Raw genomic sequence first — 16,221 nt, 5'->3', positions numbered from 1 at the left:
ACCATGGGTAAGAAGGTCCCAAAGGAAAAAACAGAACACATAAATAAATGATGTATCTACATAATGGCAAACTCAAACAAGTCAATTGAGAGAAGATTGAATACAATTCGACAAAGACTAGGATTCAGAGTTGGTTGAAACTGATTTTGTTTATGTTTTTTGCCTCTGATGCAAAAAGACTTACGCCTCCCTCGTCTGTCACAGCGGACAGGGCGGGGCCCATGTTGGCATCGACCTCTCCGGTCTCCAGTATTGGTTCATTGTAGTCCCTGTAGGAATAGTCGTATTCCTTAAGGCCCACGTCCCCAGTCACATACTCCTCAGTGAAGACCTCCTCGCCCACACCGCCTGCCTTGGTGGCATCTACCTCCTCTCCCACCAACATTGTCTCCACCTGGGGCTGGGTTGGGTTTATCAGAGCCGACACAGGATAGATAGAGGGGCACGAGAGGGTGAATCGAGGAAAGGAAAAAAGGGAATGCAAGAGGAAGAAGGAAGGAAGAGGGAGAGGTATGTAAGATGGGAAAATGTTAGTAAAGGAAAGAGAAATATAGAATGATGGGGAGTGGAAGAGAGGGGCATATATAGAAAGAAGTGAGTCTTACCTTTTGCAAATAAACAGTGACATAGGGACAGAAAACAAAAAGACATCTGGCAGACTGTGGTGTCAGTCCTTTTTTTGTTCAGGTCAATTACGGATTAGCAAGTTTATCCTGTGACTATAAATCTCCTGTTAATCATCTGTTGAGCTTTATGTGTTTCCACCAAAGCATATCCTCATCAGCTTCTGTGTGATGACCTGTAACCGAATGATTTCTCCAAATTTACCTGAATATATTATCTGACATTGTAAACTTGTGGTTTAAAAATGTATTTTTTTATCTGAAGGTCATGCTCGTCTGTCCCTGAGCACACAGAACTGATATGAAGCACTTTGTGAAAACGAGCTGCTGCTGCTATGTGCTACGCTATGCAAAGGCCACACTATGTTATTTTCTATTTCACTTACCATGGGTGTTTGAAAAACAAATGTGAATCCAGTGGAAAAATGCTGTACCGTCATCTCATATAAAAACAACAGAATAAATCTGAAGCAATATCACAACAAATAGTGAATAACGTGTACATTTGTCCCAAAAATATACCGTATAAGACTGAAATATTTCTACAACATTAGCAAAACATTCATAGCATCAAAATTGGAAGATAAAACGTTAATGATGTCAATATGGATTATTGCCAAAAAAAGTGAACTGTGAGAAACAGATCAGAAATGTGAGAAGCTCATTCTCACATTCTGATAGTTTAGGGCCGTAAAGTAAGCCACAACGATTACTGTATTCTTTAGTTCAGTTCGATTTTTCTCTCAAACCAGAATGCATTATATTCATCTCCCTTTGTTGCTTTGGTTAAAACTGCATATCAAATATTCCTATGCGGATCCCTTCTTCACAAGATTTTTGTTCTTATGTCAAGATCTCCACCTGATCAACAAAGGATCTTCAGATGAGAACAGGAAGCTTGTTGTTAGAGGAAAAGGGGAGCCACGTAAAAATGTTTGATGATACAAGCAGATGAATGTGGTGCATTCTCTTTGAAAAAGCTCTTCTCTCATGTCTTGTCACGTGGCATCGGTGCCAACAAAACATTGATGTGTGGTTAGAAAAGTGTAGAGAGACACAGAGCTAGAACTACTTGGTTAAGTTAATAAAGACTGGGCTCACCACCACACAGCTGTTACACTGTCCTCTTCCTTTGGTGATGGAGGTGATGATTTATTCTCGTTTCTGTGCTAATTGGTGTTTTTTTTACGTTTTAATGTGCAAATTAAGCAAATATATCTATAGATCTATATACATTCTATGATACAGTTTCTATATCTACTCTTGATCTGTGTCACTGAGTGTATAATTCTCTTTTTTACCTGTGCAGGGATCTCTTCTTGTCCAATCACCTCACCCTCTGGCACCGTCTCCTCATAGTAATAATCAGTCTCTGTCGGGGTGTGGCCAGCCTCGGAATATTCAGTGTCTACATCCTGATTGGTCAAGTCGACAGGAATTGGGGAGCAGGGAGGAAGTAAGCAGATTTGAATGGAAGAGCGCGGTTAGTTCAAGGTCTGCTTGTAAGTGATGATGAGTTAAAAGTGGAGAAAATGGATCACTTCATAAAATTGCGGTCGCCAGAGGCCAAGAATATTCTTACTGGCAACTCACATCTTTAAACTTGAAAAGATCCATTTTACAAAAGAAATTTCAGGTAGTTTCAGAATCTCAATAACTATAAATGTTGCCATACGCAAGATTTAGGGAGTCATTGAGACTACTTTGCTGAGATTTCTTTCGATTGTAAAACAATTTTTGCTTTTTAAACTCAAAATTCATGAAAGGGGGAAGTCTGCTCTTGTTGGAAGTAGGACTGAGAGCCTCTATCCATCCCTTCAGATGAAAACATCGTAACTCGATGCTTTGGGATGTCTAGTTTCACCCAAGACCAGAAACCAGAGAGACAACCCCAATCAACAGCCTCACAGAACATAATTAAGTTACTTCAATGAAACGCATTCTACGAATTTTCCAGAACCCACTAATGACCATGAACCTCTCAATGTCACTCTACCTTAAATCATGTCAGCTTTGTAGTAGAATACAGATTGAATGAAATGTAACTTCTAATGATAGCACACTTTAAGTTTGCTTCTAAGTTTCTGTGAGGCTGCTTTATTCATATTTGACACAAAATATGGCCAGAGACAGCGAGACGGGTGTCAGAGAGAAAACACAGGTACTTAAAAAAACAAAAAACAAAGAGAGAGAATGACAGATTGACAGAATAGGTTGATTGTCTTCTTTGTGTATACAATTGTATAGTATTTGCGTTTTCTCAGGTTTAGTTTTTGTGCCATAGAAATCCATGCTCATTCATTACACCGGTACGTTAATGGTTTCCCCCGAAAAGAAAGAGGCGGAGTGCTGGAGTGTATTCAGGTTCTGAGATCCAGTTTGAGCTTGGAGGTAGGAATATGAAGTGAAGTAAAGAACAATGAAACTGTACAATTAGCCATGCTTCCATGTGCACCGCTGTATCATATCATATGGAGAAGTTGGGGTGATCGTACAGATCATATGATATACAGACAGAGGAGAAGGCACCCAGCTTGGTATGAACCAGCTTCCATCTGAAGACCAGATTGTCCACCATCAAGGATTTACCTCAAAATCTGCCTGTAATCTATTGAAGACCCATAATAATGGTAAAAATTCAAAACATTAACTTTCCCAATTTATTTTGTTGCAGCCCCTGGATGGTGGAAAGACCTGGCCTGACCAGATTGGATACTCTGACCCAAATATGGGCGTTCTTTTTGTACCTGTTGATAACCGTTGGTACTTTTCTTCGCTGTGACTGCAGTTCCACTCAGCACAGTCTTGCCAAAGGGTGGGAATGGTTTGTGCAGGGATTTGACATTAATGTCCACCGGCAACTTGGATTTGGTGGGTCTGGGTGGAGTGGGCCGGACAGGGGCAGATGTTGGAGCTACTTTCTTCGGGATGAAAACCTTTTCGATCACATTCTTCACAACTTTGGTCACCGTTGATTTGACCAGAGGGACTTTGGTGGCCACAGTTTTAACTTTGGTGACCTCTTTGACTTCTGTCTTTACTTGAGTTTTTGCTGCAGGAGCTTTGGTGGCCACAGCCTTTGCCATTTTTGTAGGTTCAGCTTTTGATACTTTTGTGGGTTTAGGGGCCTTAGTAGCTTCTACTTTGGCAGCTGATTTAGCTGCAGTGACCACAGTCTTTTCTACCTTTTCTACTTTTACAACGCTCTCAGTCTTTGCTTTTGTAGTGGTTTCAATTTTTGCCTGATTTGCAGCACCCTTACTAACGGCTTTCTTTTCTACCACAGTAATAACTTTTGCATTAGCCTGCCCGTTGACTTTATTCTCAGTTTTGCCATTAACTTTGACTTTAATCTCTTTAACTTCAATGGTAGTTTTGCCATTTCCAATGGCCTTCTTCTCTGCTGTAGCTTTGCCATTGCCGTTTCCATTAGTCTTAGTCACAACAGTGGCTTTTCCATTTCCATTGGCTTTCTTTTCTGGTGAGGATTTTCCATTTCCATTACCATTGACTTTCTTCTCAGCTACAACCTTGCCCTTGCCATTTCCATTCACCTTGGCCTGAGCTGTAGGCTTGGCATCAGCTGTAGCTTTGCCTTTGCCATTTGTTTTTGTTACAGCTACTTTTCCATTGCCATTGCTGTTTGCTTTAGCTGCACCATTTGCTTTCTTCTCCACAGCTGGTTTACCATTACCGTTCTTAGCTGGGGCAGCTGTGGGCTTAGCTTTAGCTGCTGCTGTTGGTTTGATCTTAGACAGGAGGATCTCTACTGCAGTGGGCTTTGCTTTGGACGGCTTGGCTGTGGAAGACTTGGGAGCTTTGGTGGGCATAGGTGTCTTAACTACAAGTTTGTTTGATCCAGTCTTCGCCGGCTTAGCTGGAGAGGGTTTTGGTTTGACCGGGGTGGATTTGGTGGGGGCTTTTCCATTGAGCGCCTTCTTCTAATATCCGCGATTAATGTTTGGTGGAGATGGTGTTTAGTATGTAAAAGTGTATATTGACAAAGAGAGAGTGGAGGAAGACAAAAATACATGGAAGGGTTGGGAGGGGGGTGAAAAGCACAAACAAGGGATGGACAGAAGGAGAGAGAAAGACAAGAGTGGATGTTTTGAGAAACAATGACATAAAGATGGCCAAGGCTTGGATGATTTACTGAGACTGTACAGGCATTACTGGATACAGCAGAGGACTAACACAACGGTAAGCAAAAATACAACTGAAAAAACACCAGTACTAAAACAAATTCCAAATTCATTCCAAGTCCATATTTTGACAAATTTTGATAAGATTGTTTGCTGATCTCTCCAGTAATGCCATTCCCAATATTAAATGACAAAGCAGCATCTTTGCGCTAAAATGAACTGGAGTCTGGGCACTGAGGGTGTGATTGGTCAGGTGAAGCTGATGCTGAACACACACAAACACACACACACACACATACACACATACATACACACACACACACACACACACACACACACACACACACACACACACACACACACACACACACACACACACACACACACACACACACACACACACACAGTTTATAATGCACTGAGCAGTCCAACTACAGAGAAGGTTGCTGCTGTTTAGTCAAACAAAAGAAGGAGCATGGATGCCAGGCGAGCATGCACATTAGTCACATAAAAACACAAAATGAAAACAACAGTACACAATTCATTCTTACTTCTCATGCTGCTATAATAAAATTACATGCAAATTACCACTGTGAAGAAACAAACAAAAATGTCATCCAGGTACTATAGTGTGAAGGAAAAACAGGCCAGCACCGTGAATATGAACTCCACAAATATGCAAAACAGAACACAACTGAAAGGAGACAGGCTGTGGCAGACATGTGTATGTCATGGCCAGATGTACAACCATGAATGCATATACCAAGACAAAAACATGTGCATAGATATCCCCATGTTGACATGTTGAAAATTGGCATGGAAACCGATGACCCAGAAGTACAAGCATGCGGTGACATCCTCGAAGACCATGAAGAAATCATGCAAGGAACAGCACAACACAGACCCATGCCCTGGTCAAATAGTATTGCAAATTATTCTTTTTTTTTGTGATCAGCTGTGAAACAAATGGGTGGAGTTTATCATAAAAGACAATAGCCGTGTTTCCATTCAATCGCTAAGCAAATTTGAAACGTTTGAAATGCCACCAAATAGAAATGTGAATTAAGCGCGTTTCCATCCACTGGTTTGGAGTGAATAAACTTGGCTATGTTTAGTTTGGTCAGAAGTTAGTGCGATACTTCAAAATGTGCATCCAAATATGTGAATGGAGACACGACTAATGAGTGGCAGAACATTTAAACAATCACAGGAAAGCATTTGAAAGTCAATTTAATTGTGTTGATGTGTGATTAGCAACAAATAAAACGAATTTACTAAGACTATTTGACCAAAATCAGCTGAAGAAAAGGCTACTCTGGCACATTCTCATCACTTATGCTAAATGTTATTTGCATATGCTCAGTTTGTCCTTATAGACAAAACACCCAATCATCATATAGTCCATTGGTTTGAAATGGTAATGTCAGCAGATCCACAAATTAAAATCAGACATGAGATAAAGTAACCTTTCTTAACAGAACAAAACAAAAAACTAATCATATGACTGACACATTTAACCATGTTTGCTTTCCCCTTATTTTCAGAGTTGGTTTGCTTTGTGATTAAACTTTCATCTTTCTACTTGTAGAGATTATTATGTGCTGAGGAACCTTTGTGACACCCCGTCTCTAAACACGAGCGTGCGCTCCTTAAACAGGACATATGAAGAAGAAGACTGGAGAACTGAGCGGAGAGGAGTTTGAGAAAAAGGTCTGCAAGTGTGTGTAACAACACAGCTGCACCTACACCAACCCCAGTGCCCCCACTTGGCCACATCTGAACACACATACATATATGACAACATGTTAAATGATACGAGGACAAAAAACCATAAGGAGCAAAGGTAATCCTGTGTGACGGAGACGGTGGAAACGAGGTGTGAGAGCTCAATGTGGATTTAAAGAAAAGGTGAAATGTGAATAAAACAAAGGAGGTATGGAGTGATGAGGGATGAGAGAGACATGTGGAATGCTACAAGTGAAAATGAAGATTTTCAAACAAATGTTGCAGGGAATTTGTGATGCAAATTTAGTTGACACTCAAATACTCAGCAAACTAAACCTATATTATGAATCATGCCTCCGTGATCGCTGTAGTACATCTCTCTCTCATGCTCCTTCCCTTCCACAAAACTCCGCTCGTGTCTTCCCTCTCTCGTGCTCCCTCTTTACCTGTTGCCTGGGGGCCCCAGGTTGGGCAGAGGGGGACGCAGAGGAGGAGGGAACGCCTGTTGTTTCCTCATAATAATAGGGGTATTCATGGTCATCCTGCTCCTCATCAAAGTACTGAGAGAGATGGGGAAGGATTGAAAGATGGGAAGGATGGATGGGTTGGCAGAGGGGACATGAAAGCAAGGAGAGGAATGCACGAAGAGGCCGAGAGTGGATGTCCAAAGGGGAGGCGAGTAAGATGTGCAGAGGGGTAAATAAAGGGAAAGCGGAAAAAGGGTGAATGTGGGGTGAAACAGCAAAAAATAAAAACACAGTGACAGACAGCGAGAGACATAATGAAAGGAGATAATAATGAAATGCTTTGCTTTCCATTCATCAGAAGGAGTCTGTGCTGCTGGTTGAAAGATGTTGATATTACAAACACACAGACGACCTTGATGAATGAAAAAAAACAGCAAAAATAAAAAACAGAGCAATGGATGAAGCCAATGAATAAAACCACAATGATTTATATTCATTCAGAAAGCAGTCATTTCAACAGCATCACATGACAGGGTTTGGGACCCAAGGTGTTGGAGCTCTGTGCAGCGACGGATACAATTACTGTATTGACTGATCCGGCATGCAGGCTTGTGAATCAAAGATCGTGTACTTTGGATGGAAATGGCTGGTGTCAGAACTGTCAGCTCCCAGATATCAGTATGTATTTGAGAGGAGAAGGGAGGCAGAGCTTATAATGTATGTAATGTGCACGACCAGTCTCAGTAAGCAAAGAGGCTCCACCTTAAGCCATCTTCATGACAAATGCTTGCATGTCTCAATTTAACCAGAAAACCAATCAGAATTTAGCTTCATTTCCATGTTTCATGTACTGAACAAGTTCTCTTTCTTTCAATCCATGGGGGATAAAAAACGGGGAAAGACAGGTTGGCTTGTATCATCCTCTTTCCCCTTCCGTTCTGTGTTCCACTGCAGAAGAGCAGGAAACAAAGGGACGACTAAATACTGCTGAAACAGTTCAAGCTTTCAATGCAGTGTGTGAAATGACGGAAGTGTGCCCACTTTTGGAGGTGTAGTGGTGGAAAGGTATGACAGAACAATGTCTGTGCTTTCCCTTTGGTGACCTCTGGGACACACAGGCCGAGGAGGTGAGGAGGAAAGTGGATGGATACAAACTGTTGCTGGTGACGGGGATGCGTGAGGAAGACAGAAAGGGCGAGCAGCACTTTGATGACGTTATAGGATGACCCAAACTGAACCGGAGGACTTCTCTTTCTTTTTCAGGAGGACCGGTGCGTATAGTGTGGCCTTTGTTTTTTTAACTGTAAGACCACATTTTCATGGGGTGAAGTTTTCCTAAAACAAATCATACTTTCACAGTGAACTGATTTTCTTTTTTTGTACTTGGAAAGATTAGATAAAACTGTTTTTATCCTGAGGGATGGATGCTGATGCATCAGTGATTAAATGAGTTGATTTCATAACTCCCTTATGAGAGGAAACCGGGTACATCGGGAGGAACTTAAAGCAAATATGGAAAGAACACGAAAACTCTGGGCAGCAGGAATTTACAGGTCCCTTTTTCCTACACAGTGACGGTGCTAACCACAGGGCCAGTTCACAGGAGGAGAGAGTATTCTTCATTTAGGTTCCTAACTGAATGAACTGCCCCAGAAGTATCTATGAAGTGACAGTCATGATAAAAGCTGGATGAACTCTCTCAATTCTATCCATGTAAAAGGTGCTTCAGTCCATTTCTAAACCCGTTGACTGCAGGATACACACGACCATCATTTAGAAAAAGGAAAACAAAGTCCACCGATTCTGTTTGGGCCTGCTTTATCGGAGCTACAGATGAGCCTGCAATTTTATGATTGAGCTGTGTTAGCGTAGTGCTGAGCGTCGTAGTCTGAGAGTTATGGGATTTGTGTGAACTCATGACGCAGTAACCTTAAACGTGTGAGAGTGAAATGTAAAGGCTAGTTACTGCACCCTGTCGGGAGGTTGTCAAGATCATTTTTTCACTAAAAGGTTAATGGTTTGTGTGTGGTGGAGGACCAACATGTTGACTTCTATGTCTGTGGGTGAACTTGTTGTGGTGGGGTTACTCACGTATGTGTTGGGGTCCTGAGCCTGGGTCTTGGGCAGTGGGGAGTCACAGTCAGGGCTGTAGTGTTCACAGAAGTCGTAGGCAGCCTGGGAGTTGGAGGCGATCAGCAGTTGCTGGATGTCTCCCTATGGAAAAAAAAACAAGACAGATGAACAAAAACCTGTACTGTACAGCTATACACCTGTTACTGGACTCAGTGGAAACGTGTTAAAGTCCAGATGAAATGAAAAATACCTTTTTAACCCTTTTAGATCACGGTCCCGGTCTTATTGAACAGCATATGCTACAATTTTACAAAACTTATATCAAAACTCACTCATGTCTTATTCCTGTAAAACTAAATATGACGGGTGCTTACGTGAGCTAGTACCAACTCATTTCAACGACTAATTTCATGACACCATGAAATCAATCTGCACAATCTGCACAATCTGCAATCTTTTCACTGGGGAATACGTCAGAGTACAGACGCTAAAGATGCTTTAACTTCTGAGGCGCTCTCCTCTCCACCTTACGCCGGAGCTCTGACTGCCGGTCGAAGGCGGCAGCGGAGCTGGATCTGGGTCAGTCCACGGTGGACCGGTCTCTGCCGGAGGCCCCGCTCGAGTCTGAGCTAAAGGAGTTTCTGCTGAACCTGCATGATTCCATCTGATTTTGTCTGAATCTGACCCGGTGGCACGATGACAGGCGTTAAGAATAGCTATATAGAAATAGAGCATCTTCTCGCTGATTTTCTTGTTTACTTATGAAGGTCATATGAAGGTCATATAGACTGGTCATAACCAGTCCCTCACAGTAACTTTAATCATGAATGTGTTTTTAGCCTTAATTAATGCTTAATGCTTACCTTAACGACTAGAACTTGCTACGGTGTACTCACAGTCACTTCACCAGAGATCAGCCACCCAACCAACAACCACACATCCCTCACACATTATGCTTATTAAACAGGTCCTCACCTGGAAAACCTCCTCATCAAGCAGACGGGCTCCAAACACCGTGATGCCATTGGTGTCGACCTCTGCGTTGTTGCCGCGGGGCAGGGCGCGGGTCATCTTCTTCTTGCAGTCCAGCAGCAGAGTCACATTTTTCTTTGAAACAGAGATAGCGATGCGATGCCACCTAGAGACAGGGAGGAGGAACCGAAGGCGAATAAATGTGTACTGTGACGACAGGCCTGATTTACAGGGCATCAAACCAACCCTCCAATCACACACGCGTTCCCACCGACACTCACGCATACTACTCCCAACCACTCACACCCACATGACCCCAAACGTGTCGTCTCAACCAGTCACAAACTGGTTGTTGCTGGTTACTGACTTGCCATCAGCCAGGTTGACGCCTTTGAACAGTGGGTAGTCCTCAGGGGCCGGCTTGCCGTTCTGGTCCTCATACAGGAAAACAGGGGAGCGTCCCATTTCAATGCCCAGCTGCTGGATGCCCTGCTCGCTGTAGATGGAGAGGAGGAAGGCCTGGAGACCAGCTTGGGCCTTAACCAGAGCCATGATGGAGAAGTTCTCCGGGAATCGACCTATTGATGAGGGACGGGAGGGATGGGAGGAGAGAGAGACAATGAAAGAAGCAAAGGGTTAGATCACAAACAAGGGTCATTACAAGACTGGCCTTTGGGTATTTTAGGACAAGAAACAAGAATGAGGAGAAGGAGGCAGTAACTGACAAAAGAGCCAAAGAACAGCTGGACTGTAAGTTGACTGAGGATAAAGAAGGGAAGCAGGAGAGGGAGGTGAAAAGGGGCGAAAGAGAAGGCAAACAAAATGTGTTTCAAGCGGGACAGAACATGTTGTGGCTAAGGAAGAAAGACAAGAATAGAGAAGTAGGATGAGGATGGGTAAGAAAGAAAAAACAAACTCAACGTGATTAAAGCAAGAGGCTCTGACGCAGGATCAACTGATTCCAGAGTATCAGAGTTAGTCCCGTGTGGAGCTGGCAGAGAGGAAGAGGACACGTAATAACAGGTGGGCAGCAGGAGAAGGAAGGCAGCTAAACCTCAGAGAATGAGGTGAAAATCAGCTTTGACTTTTCAGGATTTCTTCTCAACCACATAAGTGGCACTTTCTCTTTTTCGCTCCTTACTCCAGGGTGTCAGACAGTATTCTTACGTTAATTTGTTATGGCTCTCCCACACAGTTCCACTGCAACACATAATTATATTTTATATCCATGAGCAATCTAGCACGGGGCACCGCAGCCTCACTGAACTCCAGAGAGCTCCGTTTAAACTACATCCAAACATAAAGAGCAACCTGTCATTATAAATGTAGCTTTCTTCACTCTGGAATTCACCGTAAACATGTTAGATATTAAGCCCATCCTACAGCGTGCTGTGGTACTGGTGTAACGTACGACGCAGGGACATTAATAAGTCTGGAGATACATACATGCCCAACAAATGTTCTTATTTATATTAAGTAACTTTTGTTGAACGAATCAGGTTATTGAACAAAATAAAACAGCGTCTATATTTACTCGGGAAAAACTGACACTGTCATGGAAGCATCAACATATCCATCCAGTGAATCAGTTGCTTTACTGTAAAATGATTCTGTAAACCAAATATATTATATATTATTATATTACAGTGGTTAGATTTAACATGAAAAGGATTGTAGTGTATAATGTCCTCTGTGGTTCTGCTTGGAGCTTCTTAAAGTCCTCAAACATGATGAACATGCAATCACAAATGGATAGACGCCTTTAAGAAACCAAGGTTGTGATGTATTTGTACAGTGATCGAGTGGCAGTGTCTCCAAACAGCCAAACGGCCTCCGCCCCGTCCGGTCGATGCCTACCTGAGAAGAGCTGCTTGGTGGGGGCAGAGATCTGGGCCTTCTTGGTGATGCGGTAGGCGTGGTCGGGGCTGCCGGAGCGACGGGATGCGCAGAAGCCGGGGACTTTCTTCACGCCCTCGGGGAGAGAGGGGACCTGCAGAGCCCGCAACACGTCCACTGGGTCTGAGGAAGAGAAGAAAATCGTCATTACATTTTTGGATTTAGAGGTATGTATCTGTTCTACATTGATGTAAATCAGCTCTACTTTATGAGTTAAACAGATACGACCAGTGTAGTTTTACATGAACCCTAAAACAGATTAAAAAGACAAATGATCAATTACACTACAGAGGGCTTAAAGGGGATGTATCATGAAATACTTATGCACAGACATTTGGGTATCGACATGTGGTTTAACAAGCCGTTCAGAGGTGGCTCCCCTTCCCCACGTCACATGCAAGATCATTAGAATACACCGGCCACGGCTTGAGAACTACATTTGCAAAGGTGAGACAGATTTTTCTCACAAGCCAATCAGCGGACTGGGTTTTGTCGGGAGGGTGTTTTAAAGAGACAGGCGCTAAAACGGAGCGCTTCAGTCCGAGGGTGAATACAGGTATTTTTAGACCGACAGTGTGAGAAAAACAATGTTTTATTTGAACATTGACGCATGTCAACATGTTCCAGTAGAAACCAAACAATACAAGTATGAACATGAATATTAGCATATATTAAATATATCCAGGCATTTTCTCAAAAAGAGTTTCAGAAGGCCCAGCATCCTCCAGGCTGTATAGAAATCATTGTAAAGTTCAAGATTTCTTTTTGCTATAAAGTGAACTCCTCGACAATGTTGCTGAATCAAAACTGAGGACAGGTTTATCTTTCACTGCAGCCATTCTTAGCTGACCCAACTTTGCCCAGAGGATCAAAAAAAGTGAACTTAGATGTTCTTCTACTAAATGCCTCACAGGAGCAGGTACAGGCCATGTCCACAATGGCTCCCACTGTACATTCAGGCATAATGTGAGAAAGGAAGCACTGTGCAGGAGCAAACGGGCCAGAGTCCAGGCCACATATGTGAACCACTGCAGGGCAGGTACAGTAGAGCTCAGTTTAAATGGAGCAGAGACAGTTCCCTCTATTCTGCTCACATTTATCAGGAAACAAGTGGCCGTTGATGTGATAGTGCTGAGTCAAATGAATGTTTGAGGATAGACAAGCATTTCACAGCTTCACATGACAGACACACACACACACACACACACACACACACAGACACACACACACACACACACACCAGGTATTCAGTATACATCCTAACATCACACATAAACACGCACGCATTGACTGTACCAGCAGGCTCACATCCTGTCTCCACTTTCACACGCTGAGGTCAACCAGTCTGAACGGGGGTTTACCTCGTCGGCTTCCTCACATTGCTCAAAGGCACTGCGTCAGTCGGCGTGTTTCACCTTGAAAAGCTCAGGAGCTCAGGGTTCGATTCCCTATATGACCACTGACAATAAATACAATAAATGCTGCAGTGTAAGACAAGTTGGATAAAAGCAACCACTTATGTCATAATTCATTTGCCTTCATAAAAAGGTAGCAATACTACAGAGGGAGAAGGAAAAGCTCAGTCACTTAAAGCTCAGCGCTCAGTGTTTTCTCTCTGTCCTCTAAAGACTTACAGTTTTGGAAACGTCCTGAATGAACTGACAATATTAAACATAATTTGGTTAGTTTTTGCGCCCCGGCTGTGTTACCAAAGCACAGAGAAGCTCGGAAACACCAGAGGGAGAGTGACTTCATTCTCTGTTCAGGTTGACATCCCTCCACTCTGCTCTATTAATGTGCTTTGTGTCGTACAGACCGCACCAAATCAAATGTTACTATAAAGTCTACCTTAGACACAACATCTTCATGGGTCCCTATGGTTTTGAAGTGAGGCAGCTATAAAGTTGAACAGTGTTTCCTGAGCTGAGTTATCCTCCTTCACACTTGGCCAGCCCCTCTGTGTCTGTGCTGCAGCAGAGAGCAACACTCAGCCATTCACAGTGACGTTCATTTACAGCCAGCCCTGCTATGGCCCGTCTCACAATAAACTGATGGTGGCAGTGATGCATTGCTGGTGTAAAAACTACAGCTTTGATGGAACGATAACAACCAAGCCCTCCCGCCATGCAGCCTGCAGAAACTTCTGTTTTCATTCAACAGCCCCATTAATAAACTCTCATTTCCAGGATCTTCAAAAAAAAGCATCACATTTATGCAGAAATGATGACTTGGGCCACTTTTATTGAATATATCACGTACTGGTACAGTAAGGAGCTGTAAAGGGCAAAGCCAGCGACGGATGCAGCTCATGCGTTACTCTTATTCAACACCAGTGTGTCAGCAATACACCAGGAGGCACAGCTGTCCATCAGAACCTAAAGGACCTGCTTGCACATTAACGTCACACATGGAGCCGCAGTCAAAGACTCATAATACTTTATAATGTAACGCTGAAATGTAAAGCCTTGCAGCCACTTGTGATGCTTCTAATGTGAAGTTTCCTCGTGTTTGTCCTAAAAGCCACAGCGATCCCGTCCGTGGCTCTTGTGTTTAGGTGACACCCAGCGTCTCTAGTTTAACAGTTCGTCAAACGGGCCCACAGCTGGTAATATTTATTCAGACAGAGCAAATGGTGCGTTCATTTTGCCTCAGGGTGTCTAGACCACAGCCCATTACCGTCACTCTACACCAGAGACAGAGAGAGAGAGAGAGAGGAAGTGGAGGGGGGAGTAAGAGGAAGACTTGGGGTGAGGAAGGGAAGGACGTATCAGCAATAGGTGAGCGGTAGATTGAGAGGTATTGTGATGCTACGTTAACCACCATAACCCAAACTGAAAACACTCAAAACAGCTGCTGGAAGTCAAAAAGGAACAGAGATTAGTGAGTGAAAGTGGAAACGTGAGACAGGTCAACACAGAAATGAAGACACGGAGAGGAGGACAAAAACAGAGAGAGACCAATGAACATTGAGACAAGTAGACACAAAATATTTATATATACAGCATAGTTCCTTATAGTTCCTTATTTCCAGACGCCAATAGAGTCAATGAAGTCAATGCTTTTTTAATTGGGTTATTAATTAGATGCCTGAAATAAGGTCTGTAGTTAACACAAACTAAAGAGATTTTAACACTTTGTCCTACTATAGAAATGACATCATTAAATAGATTATTGCACATCGTTTTCTGCAATAATCCAAAATCCAAAGCCAAACTCCCTCTGGCCTTTTGTCGAGGGAACCAGTGTGATGATAACATCCATCATCCCTGCAGCACTTTGCATTTTGACTGGACTTTAAGATTTGCATTAGTAAGTCACAATATTCAAAGTGAACAGGAAGATTCATAAATGGACATGGTTTCATGTTTTTTACAGACGTTTCGAGACTTTTGCAGGTCCTCAAAGGAATGCTGGGAATGAGAAAGAGGTCGAGGGAGGAAAGGAGGGAGAGAGAGGTTCAGGCAGAGGTGGAGTGTGTGTGTGTGTGTGTGTGTGTGTTGGGGGTCAGGCAGTGACAGTAGACAGTGTGGTTCTGTGATGGCAGGATACTGGATCAGATTGCAGCCCGAGCTCCCCCAGTGCGCCCGGCACAATGTGCCGCTCTGTTCCCCCCGCTGCCTGCCCAGCTCACATCTGCAGCCGGGCCCTTCCTGCCTGGAGGACCACAATCACCACAAAAACACACCCACAGAAATAACACGCGGGGGCCGCAGAGGTACACACTCACACACAGCCCGGGCAGAAAGAAGGAAACGCACCAACACAGCTCATGAAGGGTGGCAAATATGAACCTAGACAAGGTAGAAAAGCAGAAAGCCAGGAGGAACAAACTCTCTCTCTTTGCTTTCTTTCGTCCCCCCCTCTTCCCACTCCGTCGCTCTTTCTTACCATAAGCGCTCGCAGATGGCTGCAGCCTTTTGATGTAAAGGCGGGCCAATCACACCGCTGTCACTAAGAAAGGAAACAGGGCTCCCTCGTTACAACCGGCGCTGTAGGTAAAGATTACAGTCGCCTGTACAGTTCCCCCTACTGACAGCTGGCTGCAGTGAAAAAGGCCACTTTCAGAACACATGAGACTGATCTCAGAACATTAAAACAGTGCCTTTAACGACTAACATTGAGTCTTAATGGAATCTGAAAAGGTTCTGATATTGGGGACAATCTTGCACAATCCCTTGTTTCCTTTCTGAAACTTCTTCTAATTTCTTTTGTTTATTTTAACGGCTCAACTCAACTAAAGCTTTTAGAAGAAGTGCAGGCATGTGCCTCATATCTCCAAAATACCAACATATCAGACATTTAGAAACACAGGATTGGCTTTAC

The 16,221-nt window shown here is 43.3% G+C and overlaps 1 protein-coding gene across 1 annotated transcript in view; it reads right to left on the bottom strand.

The window, feature by feature from the left end:
* The window catches only part of col11a2 (collagen, type XI, alpha 2), a gene marked incomplete at its 5' end in the record, with an annotated part of 53,166 nt that overhangs the window by 27,992 nt on the left and 8,953 nt on the right, over positions 1–16,221 (bottom strand). The window contains 7 exons of the mRNA XM_079176191.1: positions 185–400; positions 1,925–2,038; positions 3,371–4,564; positions 9,049–9,171; positions 10,006–10,168; positions 10,370–10,580; positions 11,860–12,021. Of these exons, the coding sequence (XP_079032317.1) occupies positions 185–400; positions 1,925–2,038; positions 3,371–4,564; positions 9,049–9,171; positions 10,006–10,168; positions 10,370–10,580; positions 11,860–12,021 (2,183 nt within the window). The remainder of the gene's footprint in view (positions 1–184; positions 401–1,924; positions 2,039–3,370; positions 4,565–9,048; positions 9,172–10,005; positions 10,169–10,369; positions 10,581–11,859; positions 12,022–16,221) is intronic.

The sequence above is a fragment of the Pholis gunnellus genome (genome assembly GCF_910591455.1).
Source record: "Pholis gunnellus genome assembly, chromosome: 16".
NCBI lineage: Eukaryota > Metazoa > Chordata > Actinopteri > Perciformes > Pholidae > Pholis > Pholis gunnellus.
The sequence above is the reverse complement of the archived record's forward strand: the minus strand, read 5'-3'. Positions and strand labels throughout refer to the sequence as shown.